At 39.1% G+C, this 12,129-nt stretch overlaps 1 protein-coding gene across 1 annotated transcript in view; it reads left to right on the plus strand.

Annotated features, from left to right (window-relative positions):
- The window catches only part of CACNA1E (calcium voltage-gated channel subunit alpha1 E), a 285,148-nt gene that overhangs the window by 197,888 nt on the left and 75,131 nt on the right, over positions 1–12,129 (plus strand). The window contains exons 19-21 of the mRNA XM_070941053.1: positions 1,909–1,965; positions 3,425–4,027; positions 9,381–9,670. Coding sequence (XP_070797154.1) covers positions 1,909–1,965; positions 3,425–4,027; positions 9,381–9,670 — 950 coding nt within the window. The remainder of the gene's footprint in view (positions 1–1,908; positions 1,966–3,424; positions 4,028–9,380; positions 9,671–12,129) is intronic.

Below are 12,129 nucleotides of genomic sequence, written 5' to 3' on the forward strand. Positions count from 1 at the left end.
CTATCTCTAAGCAGATGCCGACCATTAGTCAAGTAGATTCCTGTGCATAGGTTTTTAGCAATAAATCAGTTTAATTGAACCTTAAAATGTGAATCTGGACTTTTGTGCCTGACAATTTGTGCCATAGTATTATATAATTACTGATAGTATGTGCTAGTGATAGAGCACTGGCATTAATTAATCAACTCATTGATTAATACATGATTAACATTCTTTTTGTTGCTTTAATTATTTGATTTTAAATCAACTACCAATAATTTTATAGATAGTACAAATAGAGAATTGTATACAAAACTATGTTCCCTTTTATTTAAAGTATTATCCCAAAACAGATACAAATATAGTATATCCACAGTTCATCAATAATTTCTAGCAGATGAATCTTCCTGGATTTTTATCTGTATGTTTAAGAGTTATTTTTCATTCATAAAACTATTGTGATTTCTGCCCCCACTTTCCATTTTTCTGCAATATTTTAAGAATATAAAAGATATGTGGAAGGCATAACATAGACTAGAAAGAAGAATGTTGATTCGGAGGTTGTACTGAATTTTTTTCTATTTATGTTGTACTGCTCTCAAAATTATGTGGGATGGAGACCACCCGACATGTAACTTTCATGATGTAGAAAATGGGCCTAAATATATTTTTATTTCCATTTTTTTACTTCAGCTTTTCTATTAGACAACTCCTGCTTTTGATTGTGCAGACAGTTGAAGATTCTGCTGAAGATTCAATACTCTCAATATGCCCTAATACTCCTCTGTAACTATATTTTAGAGGAAGTTCAAAAGTAGTACAATCTATCTTTTTTTACTGTGTGTTTTTTTTTTAAGTTGATGAAAATCACTCAACACTATAATATTCCCATTACCCAAAATTGGTTGCTTATTTTCAAGATGAAATATAGAGCTATTTCTTCTGGAGGTGCTCATATTAGGAAGTAGCAACAAGTGGAAATAAATAAAAGATGCAAAACAGTACAGTGCCATTGATTGAATATGCTTTTATAAAATATTGGCAAAGTATCAAAAAAGCATTTTCTTTGTGTTCAAGATACAAGATAGGTGAATCTGATGAAATATTTAAATAATTCTTGTATAACAAAACGCTTCAACAAATGGCAGCCGCTAGTTAGCTGTTGGCTGTAATGAAGATTGATCAAACAACCCAGAAAAAGCAATGACATCATTTCTATTTTATTGCCAAGATAACTCACCAGGAGGCAAACTTGACTTAAGGGCATCATTACTATCATTATGTATCTCTTCCTAATATACTGATAGTCGTAAATGCAATGCCAGAAACTGACCTCAGATCTCTGCAGTTTGAAGAAAAAACCTTTGTACAATTACTGTCTCAGCACCAAATGTTGGCATATTGTTATTATTATTTATTAGATTTAATAGAATCATCCACTCAAATGCACTCTGGGCGGCTTACAAAATATAATTAAGAATTAAAGGAATTAAAAACATAAAATAAAACAAGTCACCACAGACTGAAAACAACATATCCTGCTTCAGGAGGGAAAAACACACAGTCTAGCTTCCCATAAAGTTTTGACCTTTTGCTGCATTTTCAACACTCTTTCAATCTAGTGCAGAACAAATATCTATGTATTTCATTTTTTTGTATACAAATGACCTTCTTAGCTGTGGAAAATACGTATTCCAAACTCATAAACATTGGCTTATATTTAATGTTCACTATGAAAGTAATGGATTAGGATTGATCTTTGTTTGTTTATTTAACAAATTTATATAGCCACCCATTTCACCAGAAGTGAATTTATGCACAAGTGTTAAGAGTACTTTGGTTTTCTGCTTGTGCATTATATGGGATTCTGAGTGCTGGGACCATCAGTGACATTGCAGTGGACTGAATGCATTCATTTTCCTTCCCCAGAAGAGACAGAAGGAGGAGACACCACATGTCGATGTGGGAACCACGTACCAGTAATCTGTATGTGTGCATGTGATTGCTTGTTGTGAGAGGTTACATGTGTGTATGTGATAGACTCCTGCTATTGAGTTCAAGTATGTGTTGTTTCATGTTTATGTTGTAAGTATGGATGGATGTTTCAATCTAGTAGTGTTTATGTGCGTATAGTCCGAATCAGCGTGGGTCTATAATCTGTATTTATTATACAAGTATGAGAGTATGTTTTATGTTTGTTTGCAGAGTATGCTTCTATGTATGAAACAAGTCTGTGAACCAACTTAAGCTGTATTATGACAACTACACTGGTGTGTGTGTGTGCAAACAGTCCATTAAATTGAGTGTGTATTCAAACTGTTCATGTACGACCTGAATGTATGTCAGTATCTTGTGTGTTTGCTTACCAATATGTCAGACATGTGTCTTTCTATTCCTGTGTCCATATGTCTGTCTATAAAATTATGGTATACAATTTTATAAGATCAGCAAAAACCCCTTGGAACATTCAATGCTACAGACAAACACTTGCATAGCATCATCTACAATTTTCAGTTGCTCCTTAAAGCTGTTAGATTATATGAGGTACAGGTTTGATGACACCAGGGGTAGAAATATTGCATGTTAACAGACAATTTCCCTAGTAACTGAGAAGAGCAGTTTTCTTAGTTATCCTCTATATGTGCCAAGAGGACCTACTTTCAGAACAGTGGGTTATGGACTGCAGGCTCAGGTGACAGACTGAATCCAAGAATTGAGAGGAGAACCTAAGCATTGCCAGGCTCTAAATATGGGGTTGGTGTGGCACTGGATCAGCCTGGATGCATTTGCTTCGCCCTGGCACTGAGTTGAATGGGACTTGGTACCGCATGCCTCCCCTATTGCTACTTCTTCCTGAGCCCTGTGCATGTACTTCTTTGGGTCCATCTTCCCTCTTTAGGCTGTTGGCTAATCACCCCCCTTTCAGAATAGTAAAGGAAATGTCCCATTTGCCTACTAAATGGGCCAGTCCTGAGTAGCCCTTGTGCTTGCATGCAATACTTTAAGTCACCTTTACCATACCCCTGCTTGTTGATGAACACTTACTTTTTTTACTGTACTGTAAGCTTATTAAAATTGCAGTACATGCAGACTGATGCCATATGTTTAAGTGATCTGATGGGTGCTTTCACGAAGACAGTGTTGTGAATGTGCTCGGTCTTTGGCCTCATTGTCCTGTTGTTCGAGCTTTTTGCCATGTGCCCAGTGAATGTGGAATGAAATGTCTTCCAGTGATTTGTTGACATCATGCAAGTGGACTTGATTCTCTTATTATCCTGGAGATACTGTGATTTTGCTGTGCATTCATGAAATTCAAGGAAAGAGAGAATCATGTCCCAATATGTGATTTTGTATGGTCCTAGTTGCATGCTGTATGTACTGGTATGTGTTCTTATGTTTCTGACAGGGCACAGATGAATTGAACCCATTTGTTTTCCTTTCCCAGGAGGGAGAGGAGAAGGAGACATCACATGTCTGTGTGGGAACAGCGGACTAGCCAGCTCCGCCGACATATGCAGATGTCCAGTCAAGAGGGCCTCAACAAAGATGAACCTCCTCTGCTCAATCCAAATGCCAGTATTTTTCGGAAAAGGAAGTTACTGGAAAACTCTGGCCTAGAAAAGATTGAGGGTGATCAAGGAGGTAGGCCAGAGCAGACAAACGGAGAAAGTCTGGAACAAAAACTCCCAGGGTCCAAACCCTGCCCCAGCATCCGGGATGACCAGAGAAGCCCATCTCCTCAGGCCAAGAAGGAATGGGAAGAATGGCATCACAAATCATTTCACGGGAATTGTGATGTCAATGATCAGGAAAGCAAAGGAAGCGTAAGCTTTGATGACAGGGCTCGGCTCCGGCAGAGTCAGAGGCGTAGCCGACACCGCAGGGTGAGGACTGAAGCGAAGGAGAATAGAACAGTCAACAGCCAAGAGAATGGCCCAGAAGGAGTCACACCAGCAAAAGGAGAGCAGAATGGGGATCATAAGGAAAATGAAGAGGAAAAGGAGACAATTGCTGAAAAGGAACCAGTGGCTGACATGGAACTGAAAAGGTAAATAATCTAATTCTGTTCTTGATGCTGCCTCCCCAAGGAAATAAGTGGGTGGTGTGCCTATCCATTCTTATTTCTGCTAACTACCAAAATAGATGATTGCTAAATCTTTATAAACATTTAGTAAAATGCAGCAAATTGTAATGGCCTTCTATATTGACTATTAATGGAATGATGGCTAATAGGATTTTTACACATTCAGATCATCTAGGAATTATTGGATTGTACAAACAGTTATTAAAGTAAGAAGTAGCTGACAAATAAGTGAAGCCAAAGTGAAGTCCATTATAGAAATCTGAGGGAAATGAAGTAGAGCCCAGGAGAATGGGATTTTTCCTTTGTAGAATATTTTTACCCTAATAGACAGAATTAATAGAATAAGAGTTGGAAGGGATCTTGAAGGTTTTCTAGTTCAACCCCCTGCTCAAGCAGGAAACCCTATACCATTTCAGACAAATGGTTTCCAATCTCTTCTTAAAAGCCTCCAAGGTTGGAGCACCCAACTCATTCCACTGATTAATTGTCCTCATTGTCAGGAAATTTCTCCTTAGTTCTAGGTTGGTTCTCTCCTTGATTAGTTTCCACTCATTGCTTCTTGTCCTACCTTCAGCTGTGTGACTTTCCTCTTTTGAATACCGTACTCTGTTTGTTTTGTGTACTGGCTGAATAAATGTCAGAAAACATACTTTTCTTACATTCTTTTAAAATAATATACAAGTAGTTCACAACCACAATTGAGTGGAAAAATTCTGTTGTTAAGTCAGACACTTATTAAGTGAATTCTGCCTCATTTTAGGACCTTTCTTGCCACAGATGTTAAAAGAATCACTTCAGTTGTTAAGTTATTAACATGATTGTTAAATTATTCTGGCTTCCCCATTGACTTTGCTTGCCAGAAGGTTGCAAAAGGTGATCACATGACCCTGAGACACTGCAGCCATGATAAATATGAGTCAGTTGCCAAGCAGATATACAATAGATTCAAATGCAGATATTACCCTCTCATCTCCATAGACAAGCTACATGTGGCAGTAATCATTTAGTATCCTTACACACATAGATGAAAGGGACAAGATAAAAGTGATGTACAGTAAAAATTCAGTTTTGTGAAATAATAGGGGGAAGGAGGTGTCCATTACAATTGAATATCAGTTTATAACAGTTAAATGGCATGAATCACATGCAAATTGCTGTGATTCATGACATTTAAGTTACTTGTGCAAGCCTGCCATAATTATACAATTATATGGATGCTGTCATTTTATACAAATTACATAAATTATGCCAATTGTCCAGACTGCTTCAAAAGCAACAAACTTCATCTATTATTTGTGGGCATAAAAACTACTATTTCTTTCTTAGTCTCCTATATATGCTTCTTTGGGTTCATTTCCCCTTCTTAGACTGTTGAATGCTCCCCCTCTCTTGGAGTAATACTGGAGAACTCTCTGAATTATAGACTCTTGATGAGCTCTCTAAAAGATCACACAAGACAAAAGGTAGAAAAGAATGCAGAAGTAAAAAGAGGTCTCTTTTTAGCTTCGTTGCATATTTATAACATTCTGTACATGAAACTCAGATAAGATTAATTTGGATTTGTTATATTCAAACAGAAGGATTAAGCAAAGTAAAAATTTTGTTTGGCTATTTTTCAATCTACACATTTACAGTGTATTAGGGTTATCAGATCAAAGTTGCAAACAAAAATGTTATTGCTATCCTGTGGTCATCTAAATTTTACTGCCCAGTTCTGGACACTTCTATTTAACAATGTATAGAATTATTGCTCTTATTTCTGCTAGCGAGACGTTTTCATTATACTAGCTTTATTTTTTGTCCTGATGGAATAGCCACAGAAATAAGGCAAGCAACAGAAGAATCAATACAGATTTTAACCAAGCTATGCCAGCAAATCTGGAGAACAATACAGTGACTAACAGATTAAAAGATGTTGGTCACATTCCTTGGTTGAGAAAGGGAGATTTAATAGAGTGTGCAAACTGTTGTGCAATATTCTTAATTTCACATGCTAGCAAAATAATACTTAGACTCATTCAATGCAGATTGGAGCCATACAATGGAAAAGGAGATGCCAGCTGGATTTAGTAAAAGTCAGTTAATACAAAACGTTATTGCTGATGCATGCTGGATGACTGAGGAAGCCAAAGAATGCAAAAAGAAAAAAGAAGTCAGCATGTGTTATATTGATTATAGAATAGCATTTGATTGTCAGTCATGCCAAACATTAGGAAAATGGGAATTGCAGAACATTTCATTATCCTCATGCAAAGCCTATAGACAGATCAGGAAGTCACAGTACGGGCAGAACATAGGAAAATAAACTCCGTCCAGGTTGGCAAAGGAATGAGATAGGACTATACTCTCCCCATATTTATTCAACCAATATGCTTAATGTATTCCAAGTTGGACCAGAAAAAAGTGAGCTGATTTTAAAATTGGATAAAGAAATATCAATATCCTGAAATATACAAACAACAGTATTCTGATAGCTGAAAATGCAAAGGATATGCAGAACCATGGTCGTGCAAGTGGTTAGAATGCAGTATTACAGGCTAACTAACTGCCCACTGCCAGGAGTTTGATCTTGACCAGCTCAAGATTGATTCAGGCTAACATCCTTCTGAGATTGGCAAAACAAGGACCCAGATTGTTGGGGGCAATATGTTGACTCTGTAAACTGCTTAGAGACGGCTGTAAAGCACTATGAAGTGGTACCTAAGTCTAAATTCTATTGTTATATGCAAGTTCTAGTAATAAAAGCCAAAGGATAGAATGGGAAAAAATGGGACTAAAATATAAAGAAGACCAACCTAATGACAACAATCAGCCTTAGACAATCAAGTTATTAAAATTGTAGTTAACTTCTACCTTTTCAGGATCAATTATCAACAGAAAAGAACCCAGCAATTAAGAAATATACCCCAGACTAACACTTGGAAAAGCAACCATGAAGGCTTTGGAAAAGATATTCAGCTACTGTGATGTGTCTATATCTACAAAGGACAGGCAATGGTGTTACTTGGGACAAGGAAAGTTAGGAGTTGTGCAAATTAGAAAGAGTATTGACACATTTGAAATCTGGTATTTCAGGAAACTCCTGAGAATTCTCTGGACAGTTAGAAAAATAAACAAATGAATCATCAAATAATTCAATCCTCACTTAAGGCACAAATTATCCTACTTTGGAGACATTTTGAAAACACCTAGCTCTCAGGAGAAGGCTCTAGTGCTGGGAAAGGTAGAAGGAATGAAAAGAAGAGGATGGTGAACAGCAAGATAGATGGACTCAATGACAGGGACAACGAATGCACTGACCTGAAGGATCAAGTTAGGACTCATCACAATGGGGAAAATCTATCCATGCAATCATTGACTGACTTAATGGCACAAAATAATCAACCAATCCATTTTATTTAAATAAATTTATTTCAGTGTTGATCTACTTTGGAAGACTAAATTTAATTCTCTTTGCTGGCTGTTTTTAAAGTCATAACTAACTTTGGCAGCAGGTATAGTACTGTGGTTAAGACTATTGAGTTGTGAGCCTGGACATCCCATGTTCAGGTACTTTTCAGTAAGATATTATTCGTCCCTAACACGCTGATGTCACTGCCGGAAGTCCTTGTCTTGTCTTTTCTATAAAAAAGACTGTGCTAAGGCAAATATTGTATTTTCTGAGGGTTCTATGTTGTTTTTGCTGATATGGTATTCCCTTTGAAAATCTCCTTTGATGTACAATATAAATACAGAATTGGTCATCCCTGCCAGAATTTTTGCTCATGAAATCAGAGGTATTTCTAGATGAGCCACATATCGGTATGTGTATTATTTGACAGGGAGGTGGCCCAATTGATGCTGTTTCTAATCTGGAATCCTCTCATTTATTCCTGCCAGTTTTCAGTCCTAATTCTTAACATGGAAAATAATTTAAGGAAAGCAGAATTGAAATTATAGCACCAAGCTTTTGGACAGATGGGAGAGAAATGCACAACTGAGACATACAGTAGTTGAAAATGTTTCCAGATGAGAAAAGTCAATGAGGTTGGAGAGGTTTTGTTAAAAGCTGCCATTTGTGACTGTACCGTGACTCTGAGAAAGGGCTAATGAAACTTTCCCTTTGCAAAGTAATTAAGTGAACCAGGGAATCTCATTCCTTCTACATGGATAGAGTCTCCTTTCTCTTCATTTCTCTAAACACACTGAAGGATGTCAGACTTTCTAGGAAAACAGTGAATAGAAAGGGAAAGTTTAATTGGCTTTACTTTGAATATGGCTTTTCCTGAAAGCAAAATGCAGGTTTAAAGGGAAATGCACACTACTCATATAAGCCAGGGAAATCAAGCAGATATCTTTGCATTGTAAAACTGACTAGTATGAAATTAACTACGTCAGAAATAGGCATCTTCCCAGAAAATTAATGGATTTTACAGGTCATTTTCTTCAAGTTTAGTAAGTAAGTAAGTAAGTAAGTAAGTAAGTAAGTAAGTAAGTAAGTAAGCTTTTTTTTATTGCAGTCAGAGACCAAATTAAAATACACATAGAAGGGGAGTATATTTTACAACTATAGATAGATCATGTGACAGTACACCATCTACTGCCTCAGATGCAATCCGTACTGTCAATACTAGTGATCCTCTGGCGTAGGGGTTACCCGTCTCTTCCTCCGTTTTTTTTCAGCCACAACTGCAGCAAAAAAATTTGCCACCTTTGGAGTTATTTCAAGTTTAGTTATAAGTAAGTGTAATCTTCTAGCCCTCTTAACTGTATAATAATAGAATAGTGTATAATAATAGAATAGTGTATAATAATAGAATAATAGATTAATGCAAATAAACATATAAGCCAAAATGTGTTGTTATTCATTTATACAGGGATCACATTGTTGAAGAGATTTATAGTAGTCTCATGGCCAGGCTTTGAACCATATTAGGCAAACAATGTGCAATTTTAAAACCCGGAAAAGAAGATATTAATGGTGGTGGTAGAAAACTGGAAGAAAAGAGCACTGGCTAGATGGATAGAATTCTTCCACATACTGCTATCTAATAATTGCTGCATAGAGAGAACCTAATAAGATGCATGCACTAAAAAAGCAAGTTTTTCTGAAAACTGTATATTCACTTTAATTGCTCGTAGCTTACAACAAAAAAGCAATTTTTTCTGCAGTGCTTAGGATACTACAAGTATCTGATATATCTAAGTTATTTAAAACACTGTGATATCCTAGCTATTATTTTTATTCTTATTCTCCTCTCTTTGCTTTGGCTCACAAACACATGTCCATAATTTCCATCCCTTACTATGACCCTCTCTTTCTAAATTCTTAACCCAGTACCAGTGAAGCAACAACAAATAATGCCGAGCTTCCCATGCCCACCCAAGATCCAAGTCCCTCAGAAGGTCACCAGATGTTAGATAAAAGCAAGGAGGCCAGTCCAGTGAAGCAAGATGGCAGCAGCCTAGAGACAAGTGAGCAAGCGCTTTTGGGTGACCTATCAATGGAGACAGAGAGGACTATCAGCAGGAGTGAACCTGATCTTTCATCTATCACTGCCAACATTGATAAAGCAACAGAGAGCACTACCATCATGATTGATGTTCAAGACTCCACTGTGGTACAGAGTAAGTATCTCTCTCTTTTCTAATTTGATACCAAATCTCAGCCTGTTAAAGGGAGATACAGATTGCCATGCAGCATTTGTCATTCTTGGTTGAGATCAAGATATCCCCCTCCATGTTAAGATTTTAGAAGCTTTTAAAGCTGAATTGTTCCAGAGACCCTTCCTCTGATTTTGTCAGGCCATCTTTATTTCTATTTTTATCCTTTGTACCTTTTCTTTGGGTGGGGTGGTTTTATTATTTTATAATTGTACTAACTATGGATGTTTCATATAGTTTTATACTCTGTGAAACGTACCAAGAGTCTCTGAATTGTAGTAGAGGAGAAATGTAGTCAAGAAATAAATGAAAAATATTCCTCTGCTCCTTTGTGTTGAGTTGGGCCAAAGTGTCTTATAGATTTGTTGGTGCTTTCGTAAAGAAGTGACTAACAGTTTGACTGAAGAAACATTCTAACCATCAGCTCAGGGGTGAAATCTAAATTTTTTTGCTACTGGTTCTGTGGGTGTGGCTTGGTGTGGTGTGGCTTGGTGGTCATGTGACTGGGTGGGCATGGCCAGTTTGACGTCATTCACGTCACTCTGCTGTGCATGGGGCGCTTGGAAAGAGAGCAAGCAAGACAGCTTTCCAACCTCTGTTTGTGTGTGTGTGTGTGTGTGTGTGTGTGTGTGTGAGGGAGGGAAGGAGGGAGGGAGGGAGGGAGGGAGCGATCTGAAGCCGAGGCACCCAAACTTCTGGCAGCGGCGGGAGTAGCTTCTGAGCAGCCAGCTCCACCTGACCTACTCCCTGAGTCTCGCTGTTCTCCTCGCCCTCACCCCCACCCCACTCAAGCAGCGGTTTCCCTGCTCAGCCCCAACAAGCTATGCATCCATGGTGCCCGCACCAGCATCCCAAGAGAAGCAGAGAAGGTCATCACTTGCAAGCAGACAATCAGAGGTAGCAAATGTACGCCGTGCTATGGGAAAAATGAGAGGTCCTGTTGTCCTGCAGAGCCTGCCGTTGCTTGAGTGGGGTGGAGGGGGGGTGAGGAGAACGGCAAGACTCAGGGAGTAGGTCAGGTGGAACTGGCTGACTCAGGGCTGCTCAGAAGCCACCCGCACCGTTGCCAGAAGTTTGGGTGCCTCAGCTTCAGATCGCTCCCTTCCTCCCTCACACACACACACACACACACACACACACACACACACACACACGCTAACCAGAGGTTGAAGAGCTCTCTTGCTTGCTCGCTCTCCAAGCGCCCCATGCAAAACCCATTTGAGGAAAGGGCATGCACGGCTGGGCGCGTTTGGCTGCAGAAGGAGGCACAGCGCAATGGGGTTGTTTTGTTCACCAAGGTGGTACTTCGGGAGGACAGGCGGATGTCTGCAGCTGACAACTATAATAAATATGTCCACCTGCCTTCCCGAAGCACCACCGCGGCGAACAAAACAACCCCATTGCTATGGATGCATAGGTTGTCGGGGCTGAGCATGGAAGCCGCTGCTTGGGGGGGGCAGTAAGCTGCTAGCTCCTTCCCCGCAGCCCTGCCATACTTGCCTGCCTTCCACATGGACTTCTGTTTGCCTGCCTTCACAAGTGGCCACCGGGACGCCAGGAAGGCAGCATGGAAGATAGGCAAGCATGGCAGGACTGCGGGCCGTGGACCAGTTTGGGGGCATGGCCAGCCAGCCATTGCTCCCGGTTTGGCGAACTAGCCTCAATCTCCACTACCTACTTGCATGAGCCGGTCCGAACCGGGAGCATTTCATCCCTGCATCAACTGATATTCTCTGCACCAGATTCATTTATTAATTCTAGGGGGATGTCATAAAAGGATATCTGAAATGAGATGCAATCCCCTCCCAAATTCTTCTCTGGCTTGGCTCCAAATACACTAGCCACCTTCCTTTCCTTACTGATTAAATTGCAACAATGATCATATTAACAGTTGACAGGATAGGAGATGATGCTCTTTTCTCTTGACCCAACATGTGGCTATCTTTGGAAGGGACTGCAAATCTCAGGGGAAGAAAGGTTTGCTAAGTATTTTTGTCATTTAGAGCAACTCTCAGAAGAACTGCCTTTGTCATATCCTCCAAAATACTCCCCAATGTTAAGAGAAAGAAAGAAAGAAAGAAAGAAAGAAAGAAAGAAAGAAAGAAAGAAAGAAAGAAAGAAAGAAAGAAAAGAAGCAAGCAAGCAAGCAGCCTGTCTATCTGTCTGTCTGTCTCCATCTTCATGCTGCCACTACAGCTCTTGATTTGATACAATCCCAGGGCGAACATTTGAGAGAAAGGGAGGTTATTTAGAGGCTGGCAAGAAGTTTACAGGAAGATTACTGGGAAATGGAAGATGGAGACCTCATAGACTTGAGGGTCTCTTTCTTCTTTTCGCATCCTATATCACATTTTGAATTTTGGAGGACTTGCTCAGGTCATTATAGTTGATGAGAAAATTATTCATCCCTTTTCTCACATGGA

The sequence above is a fragment of the Pituophis catenifer genome, unplaced genomic scaffold (assembly GCF_029215685.1).
Source record: "Pituophis catenifer annectens isolate HBS135680 unplaced genomic scaffold, rPitCat1.0.hap2 SCAF_3, whole genome shotgun sequence".
NCBI classification, from domain to species: Eukaryota; Metazoa; Chordata; class Lepidosauria; order Squamata; family Colubridae; genus Pituophis; species Pituophis catenifer.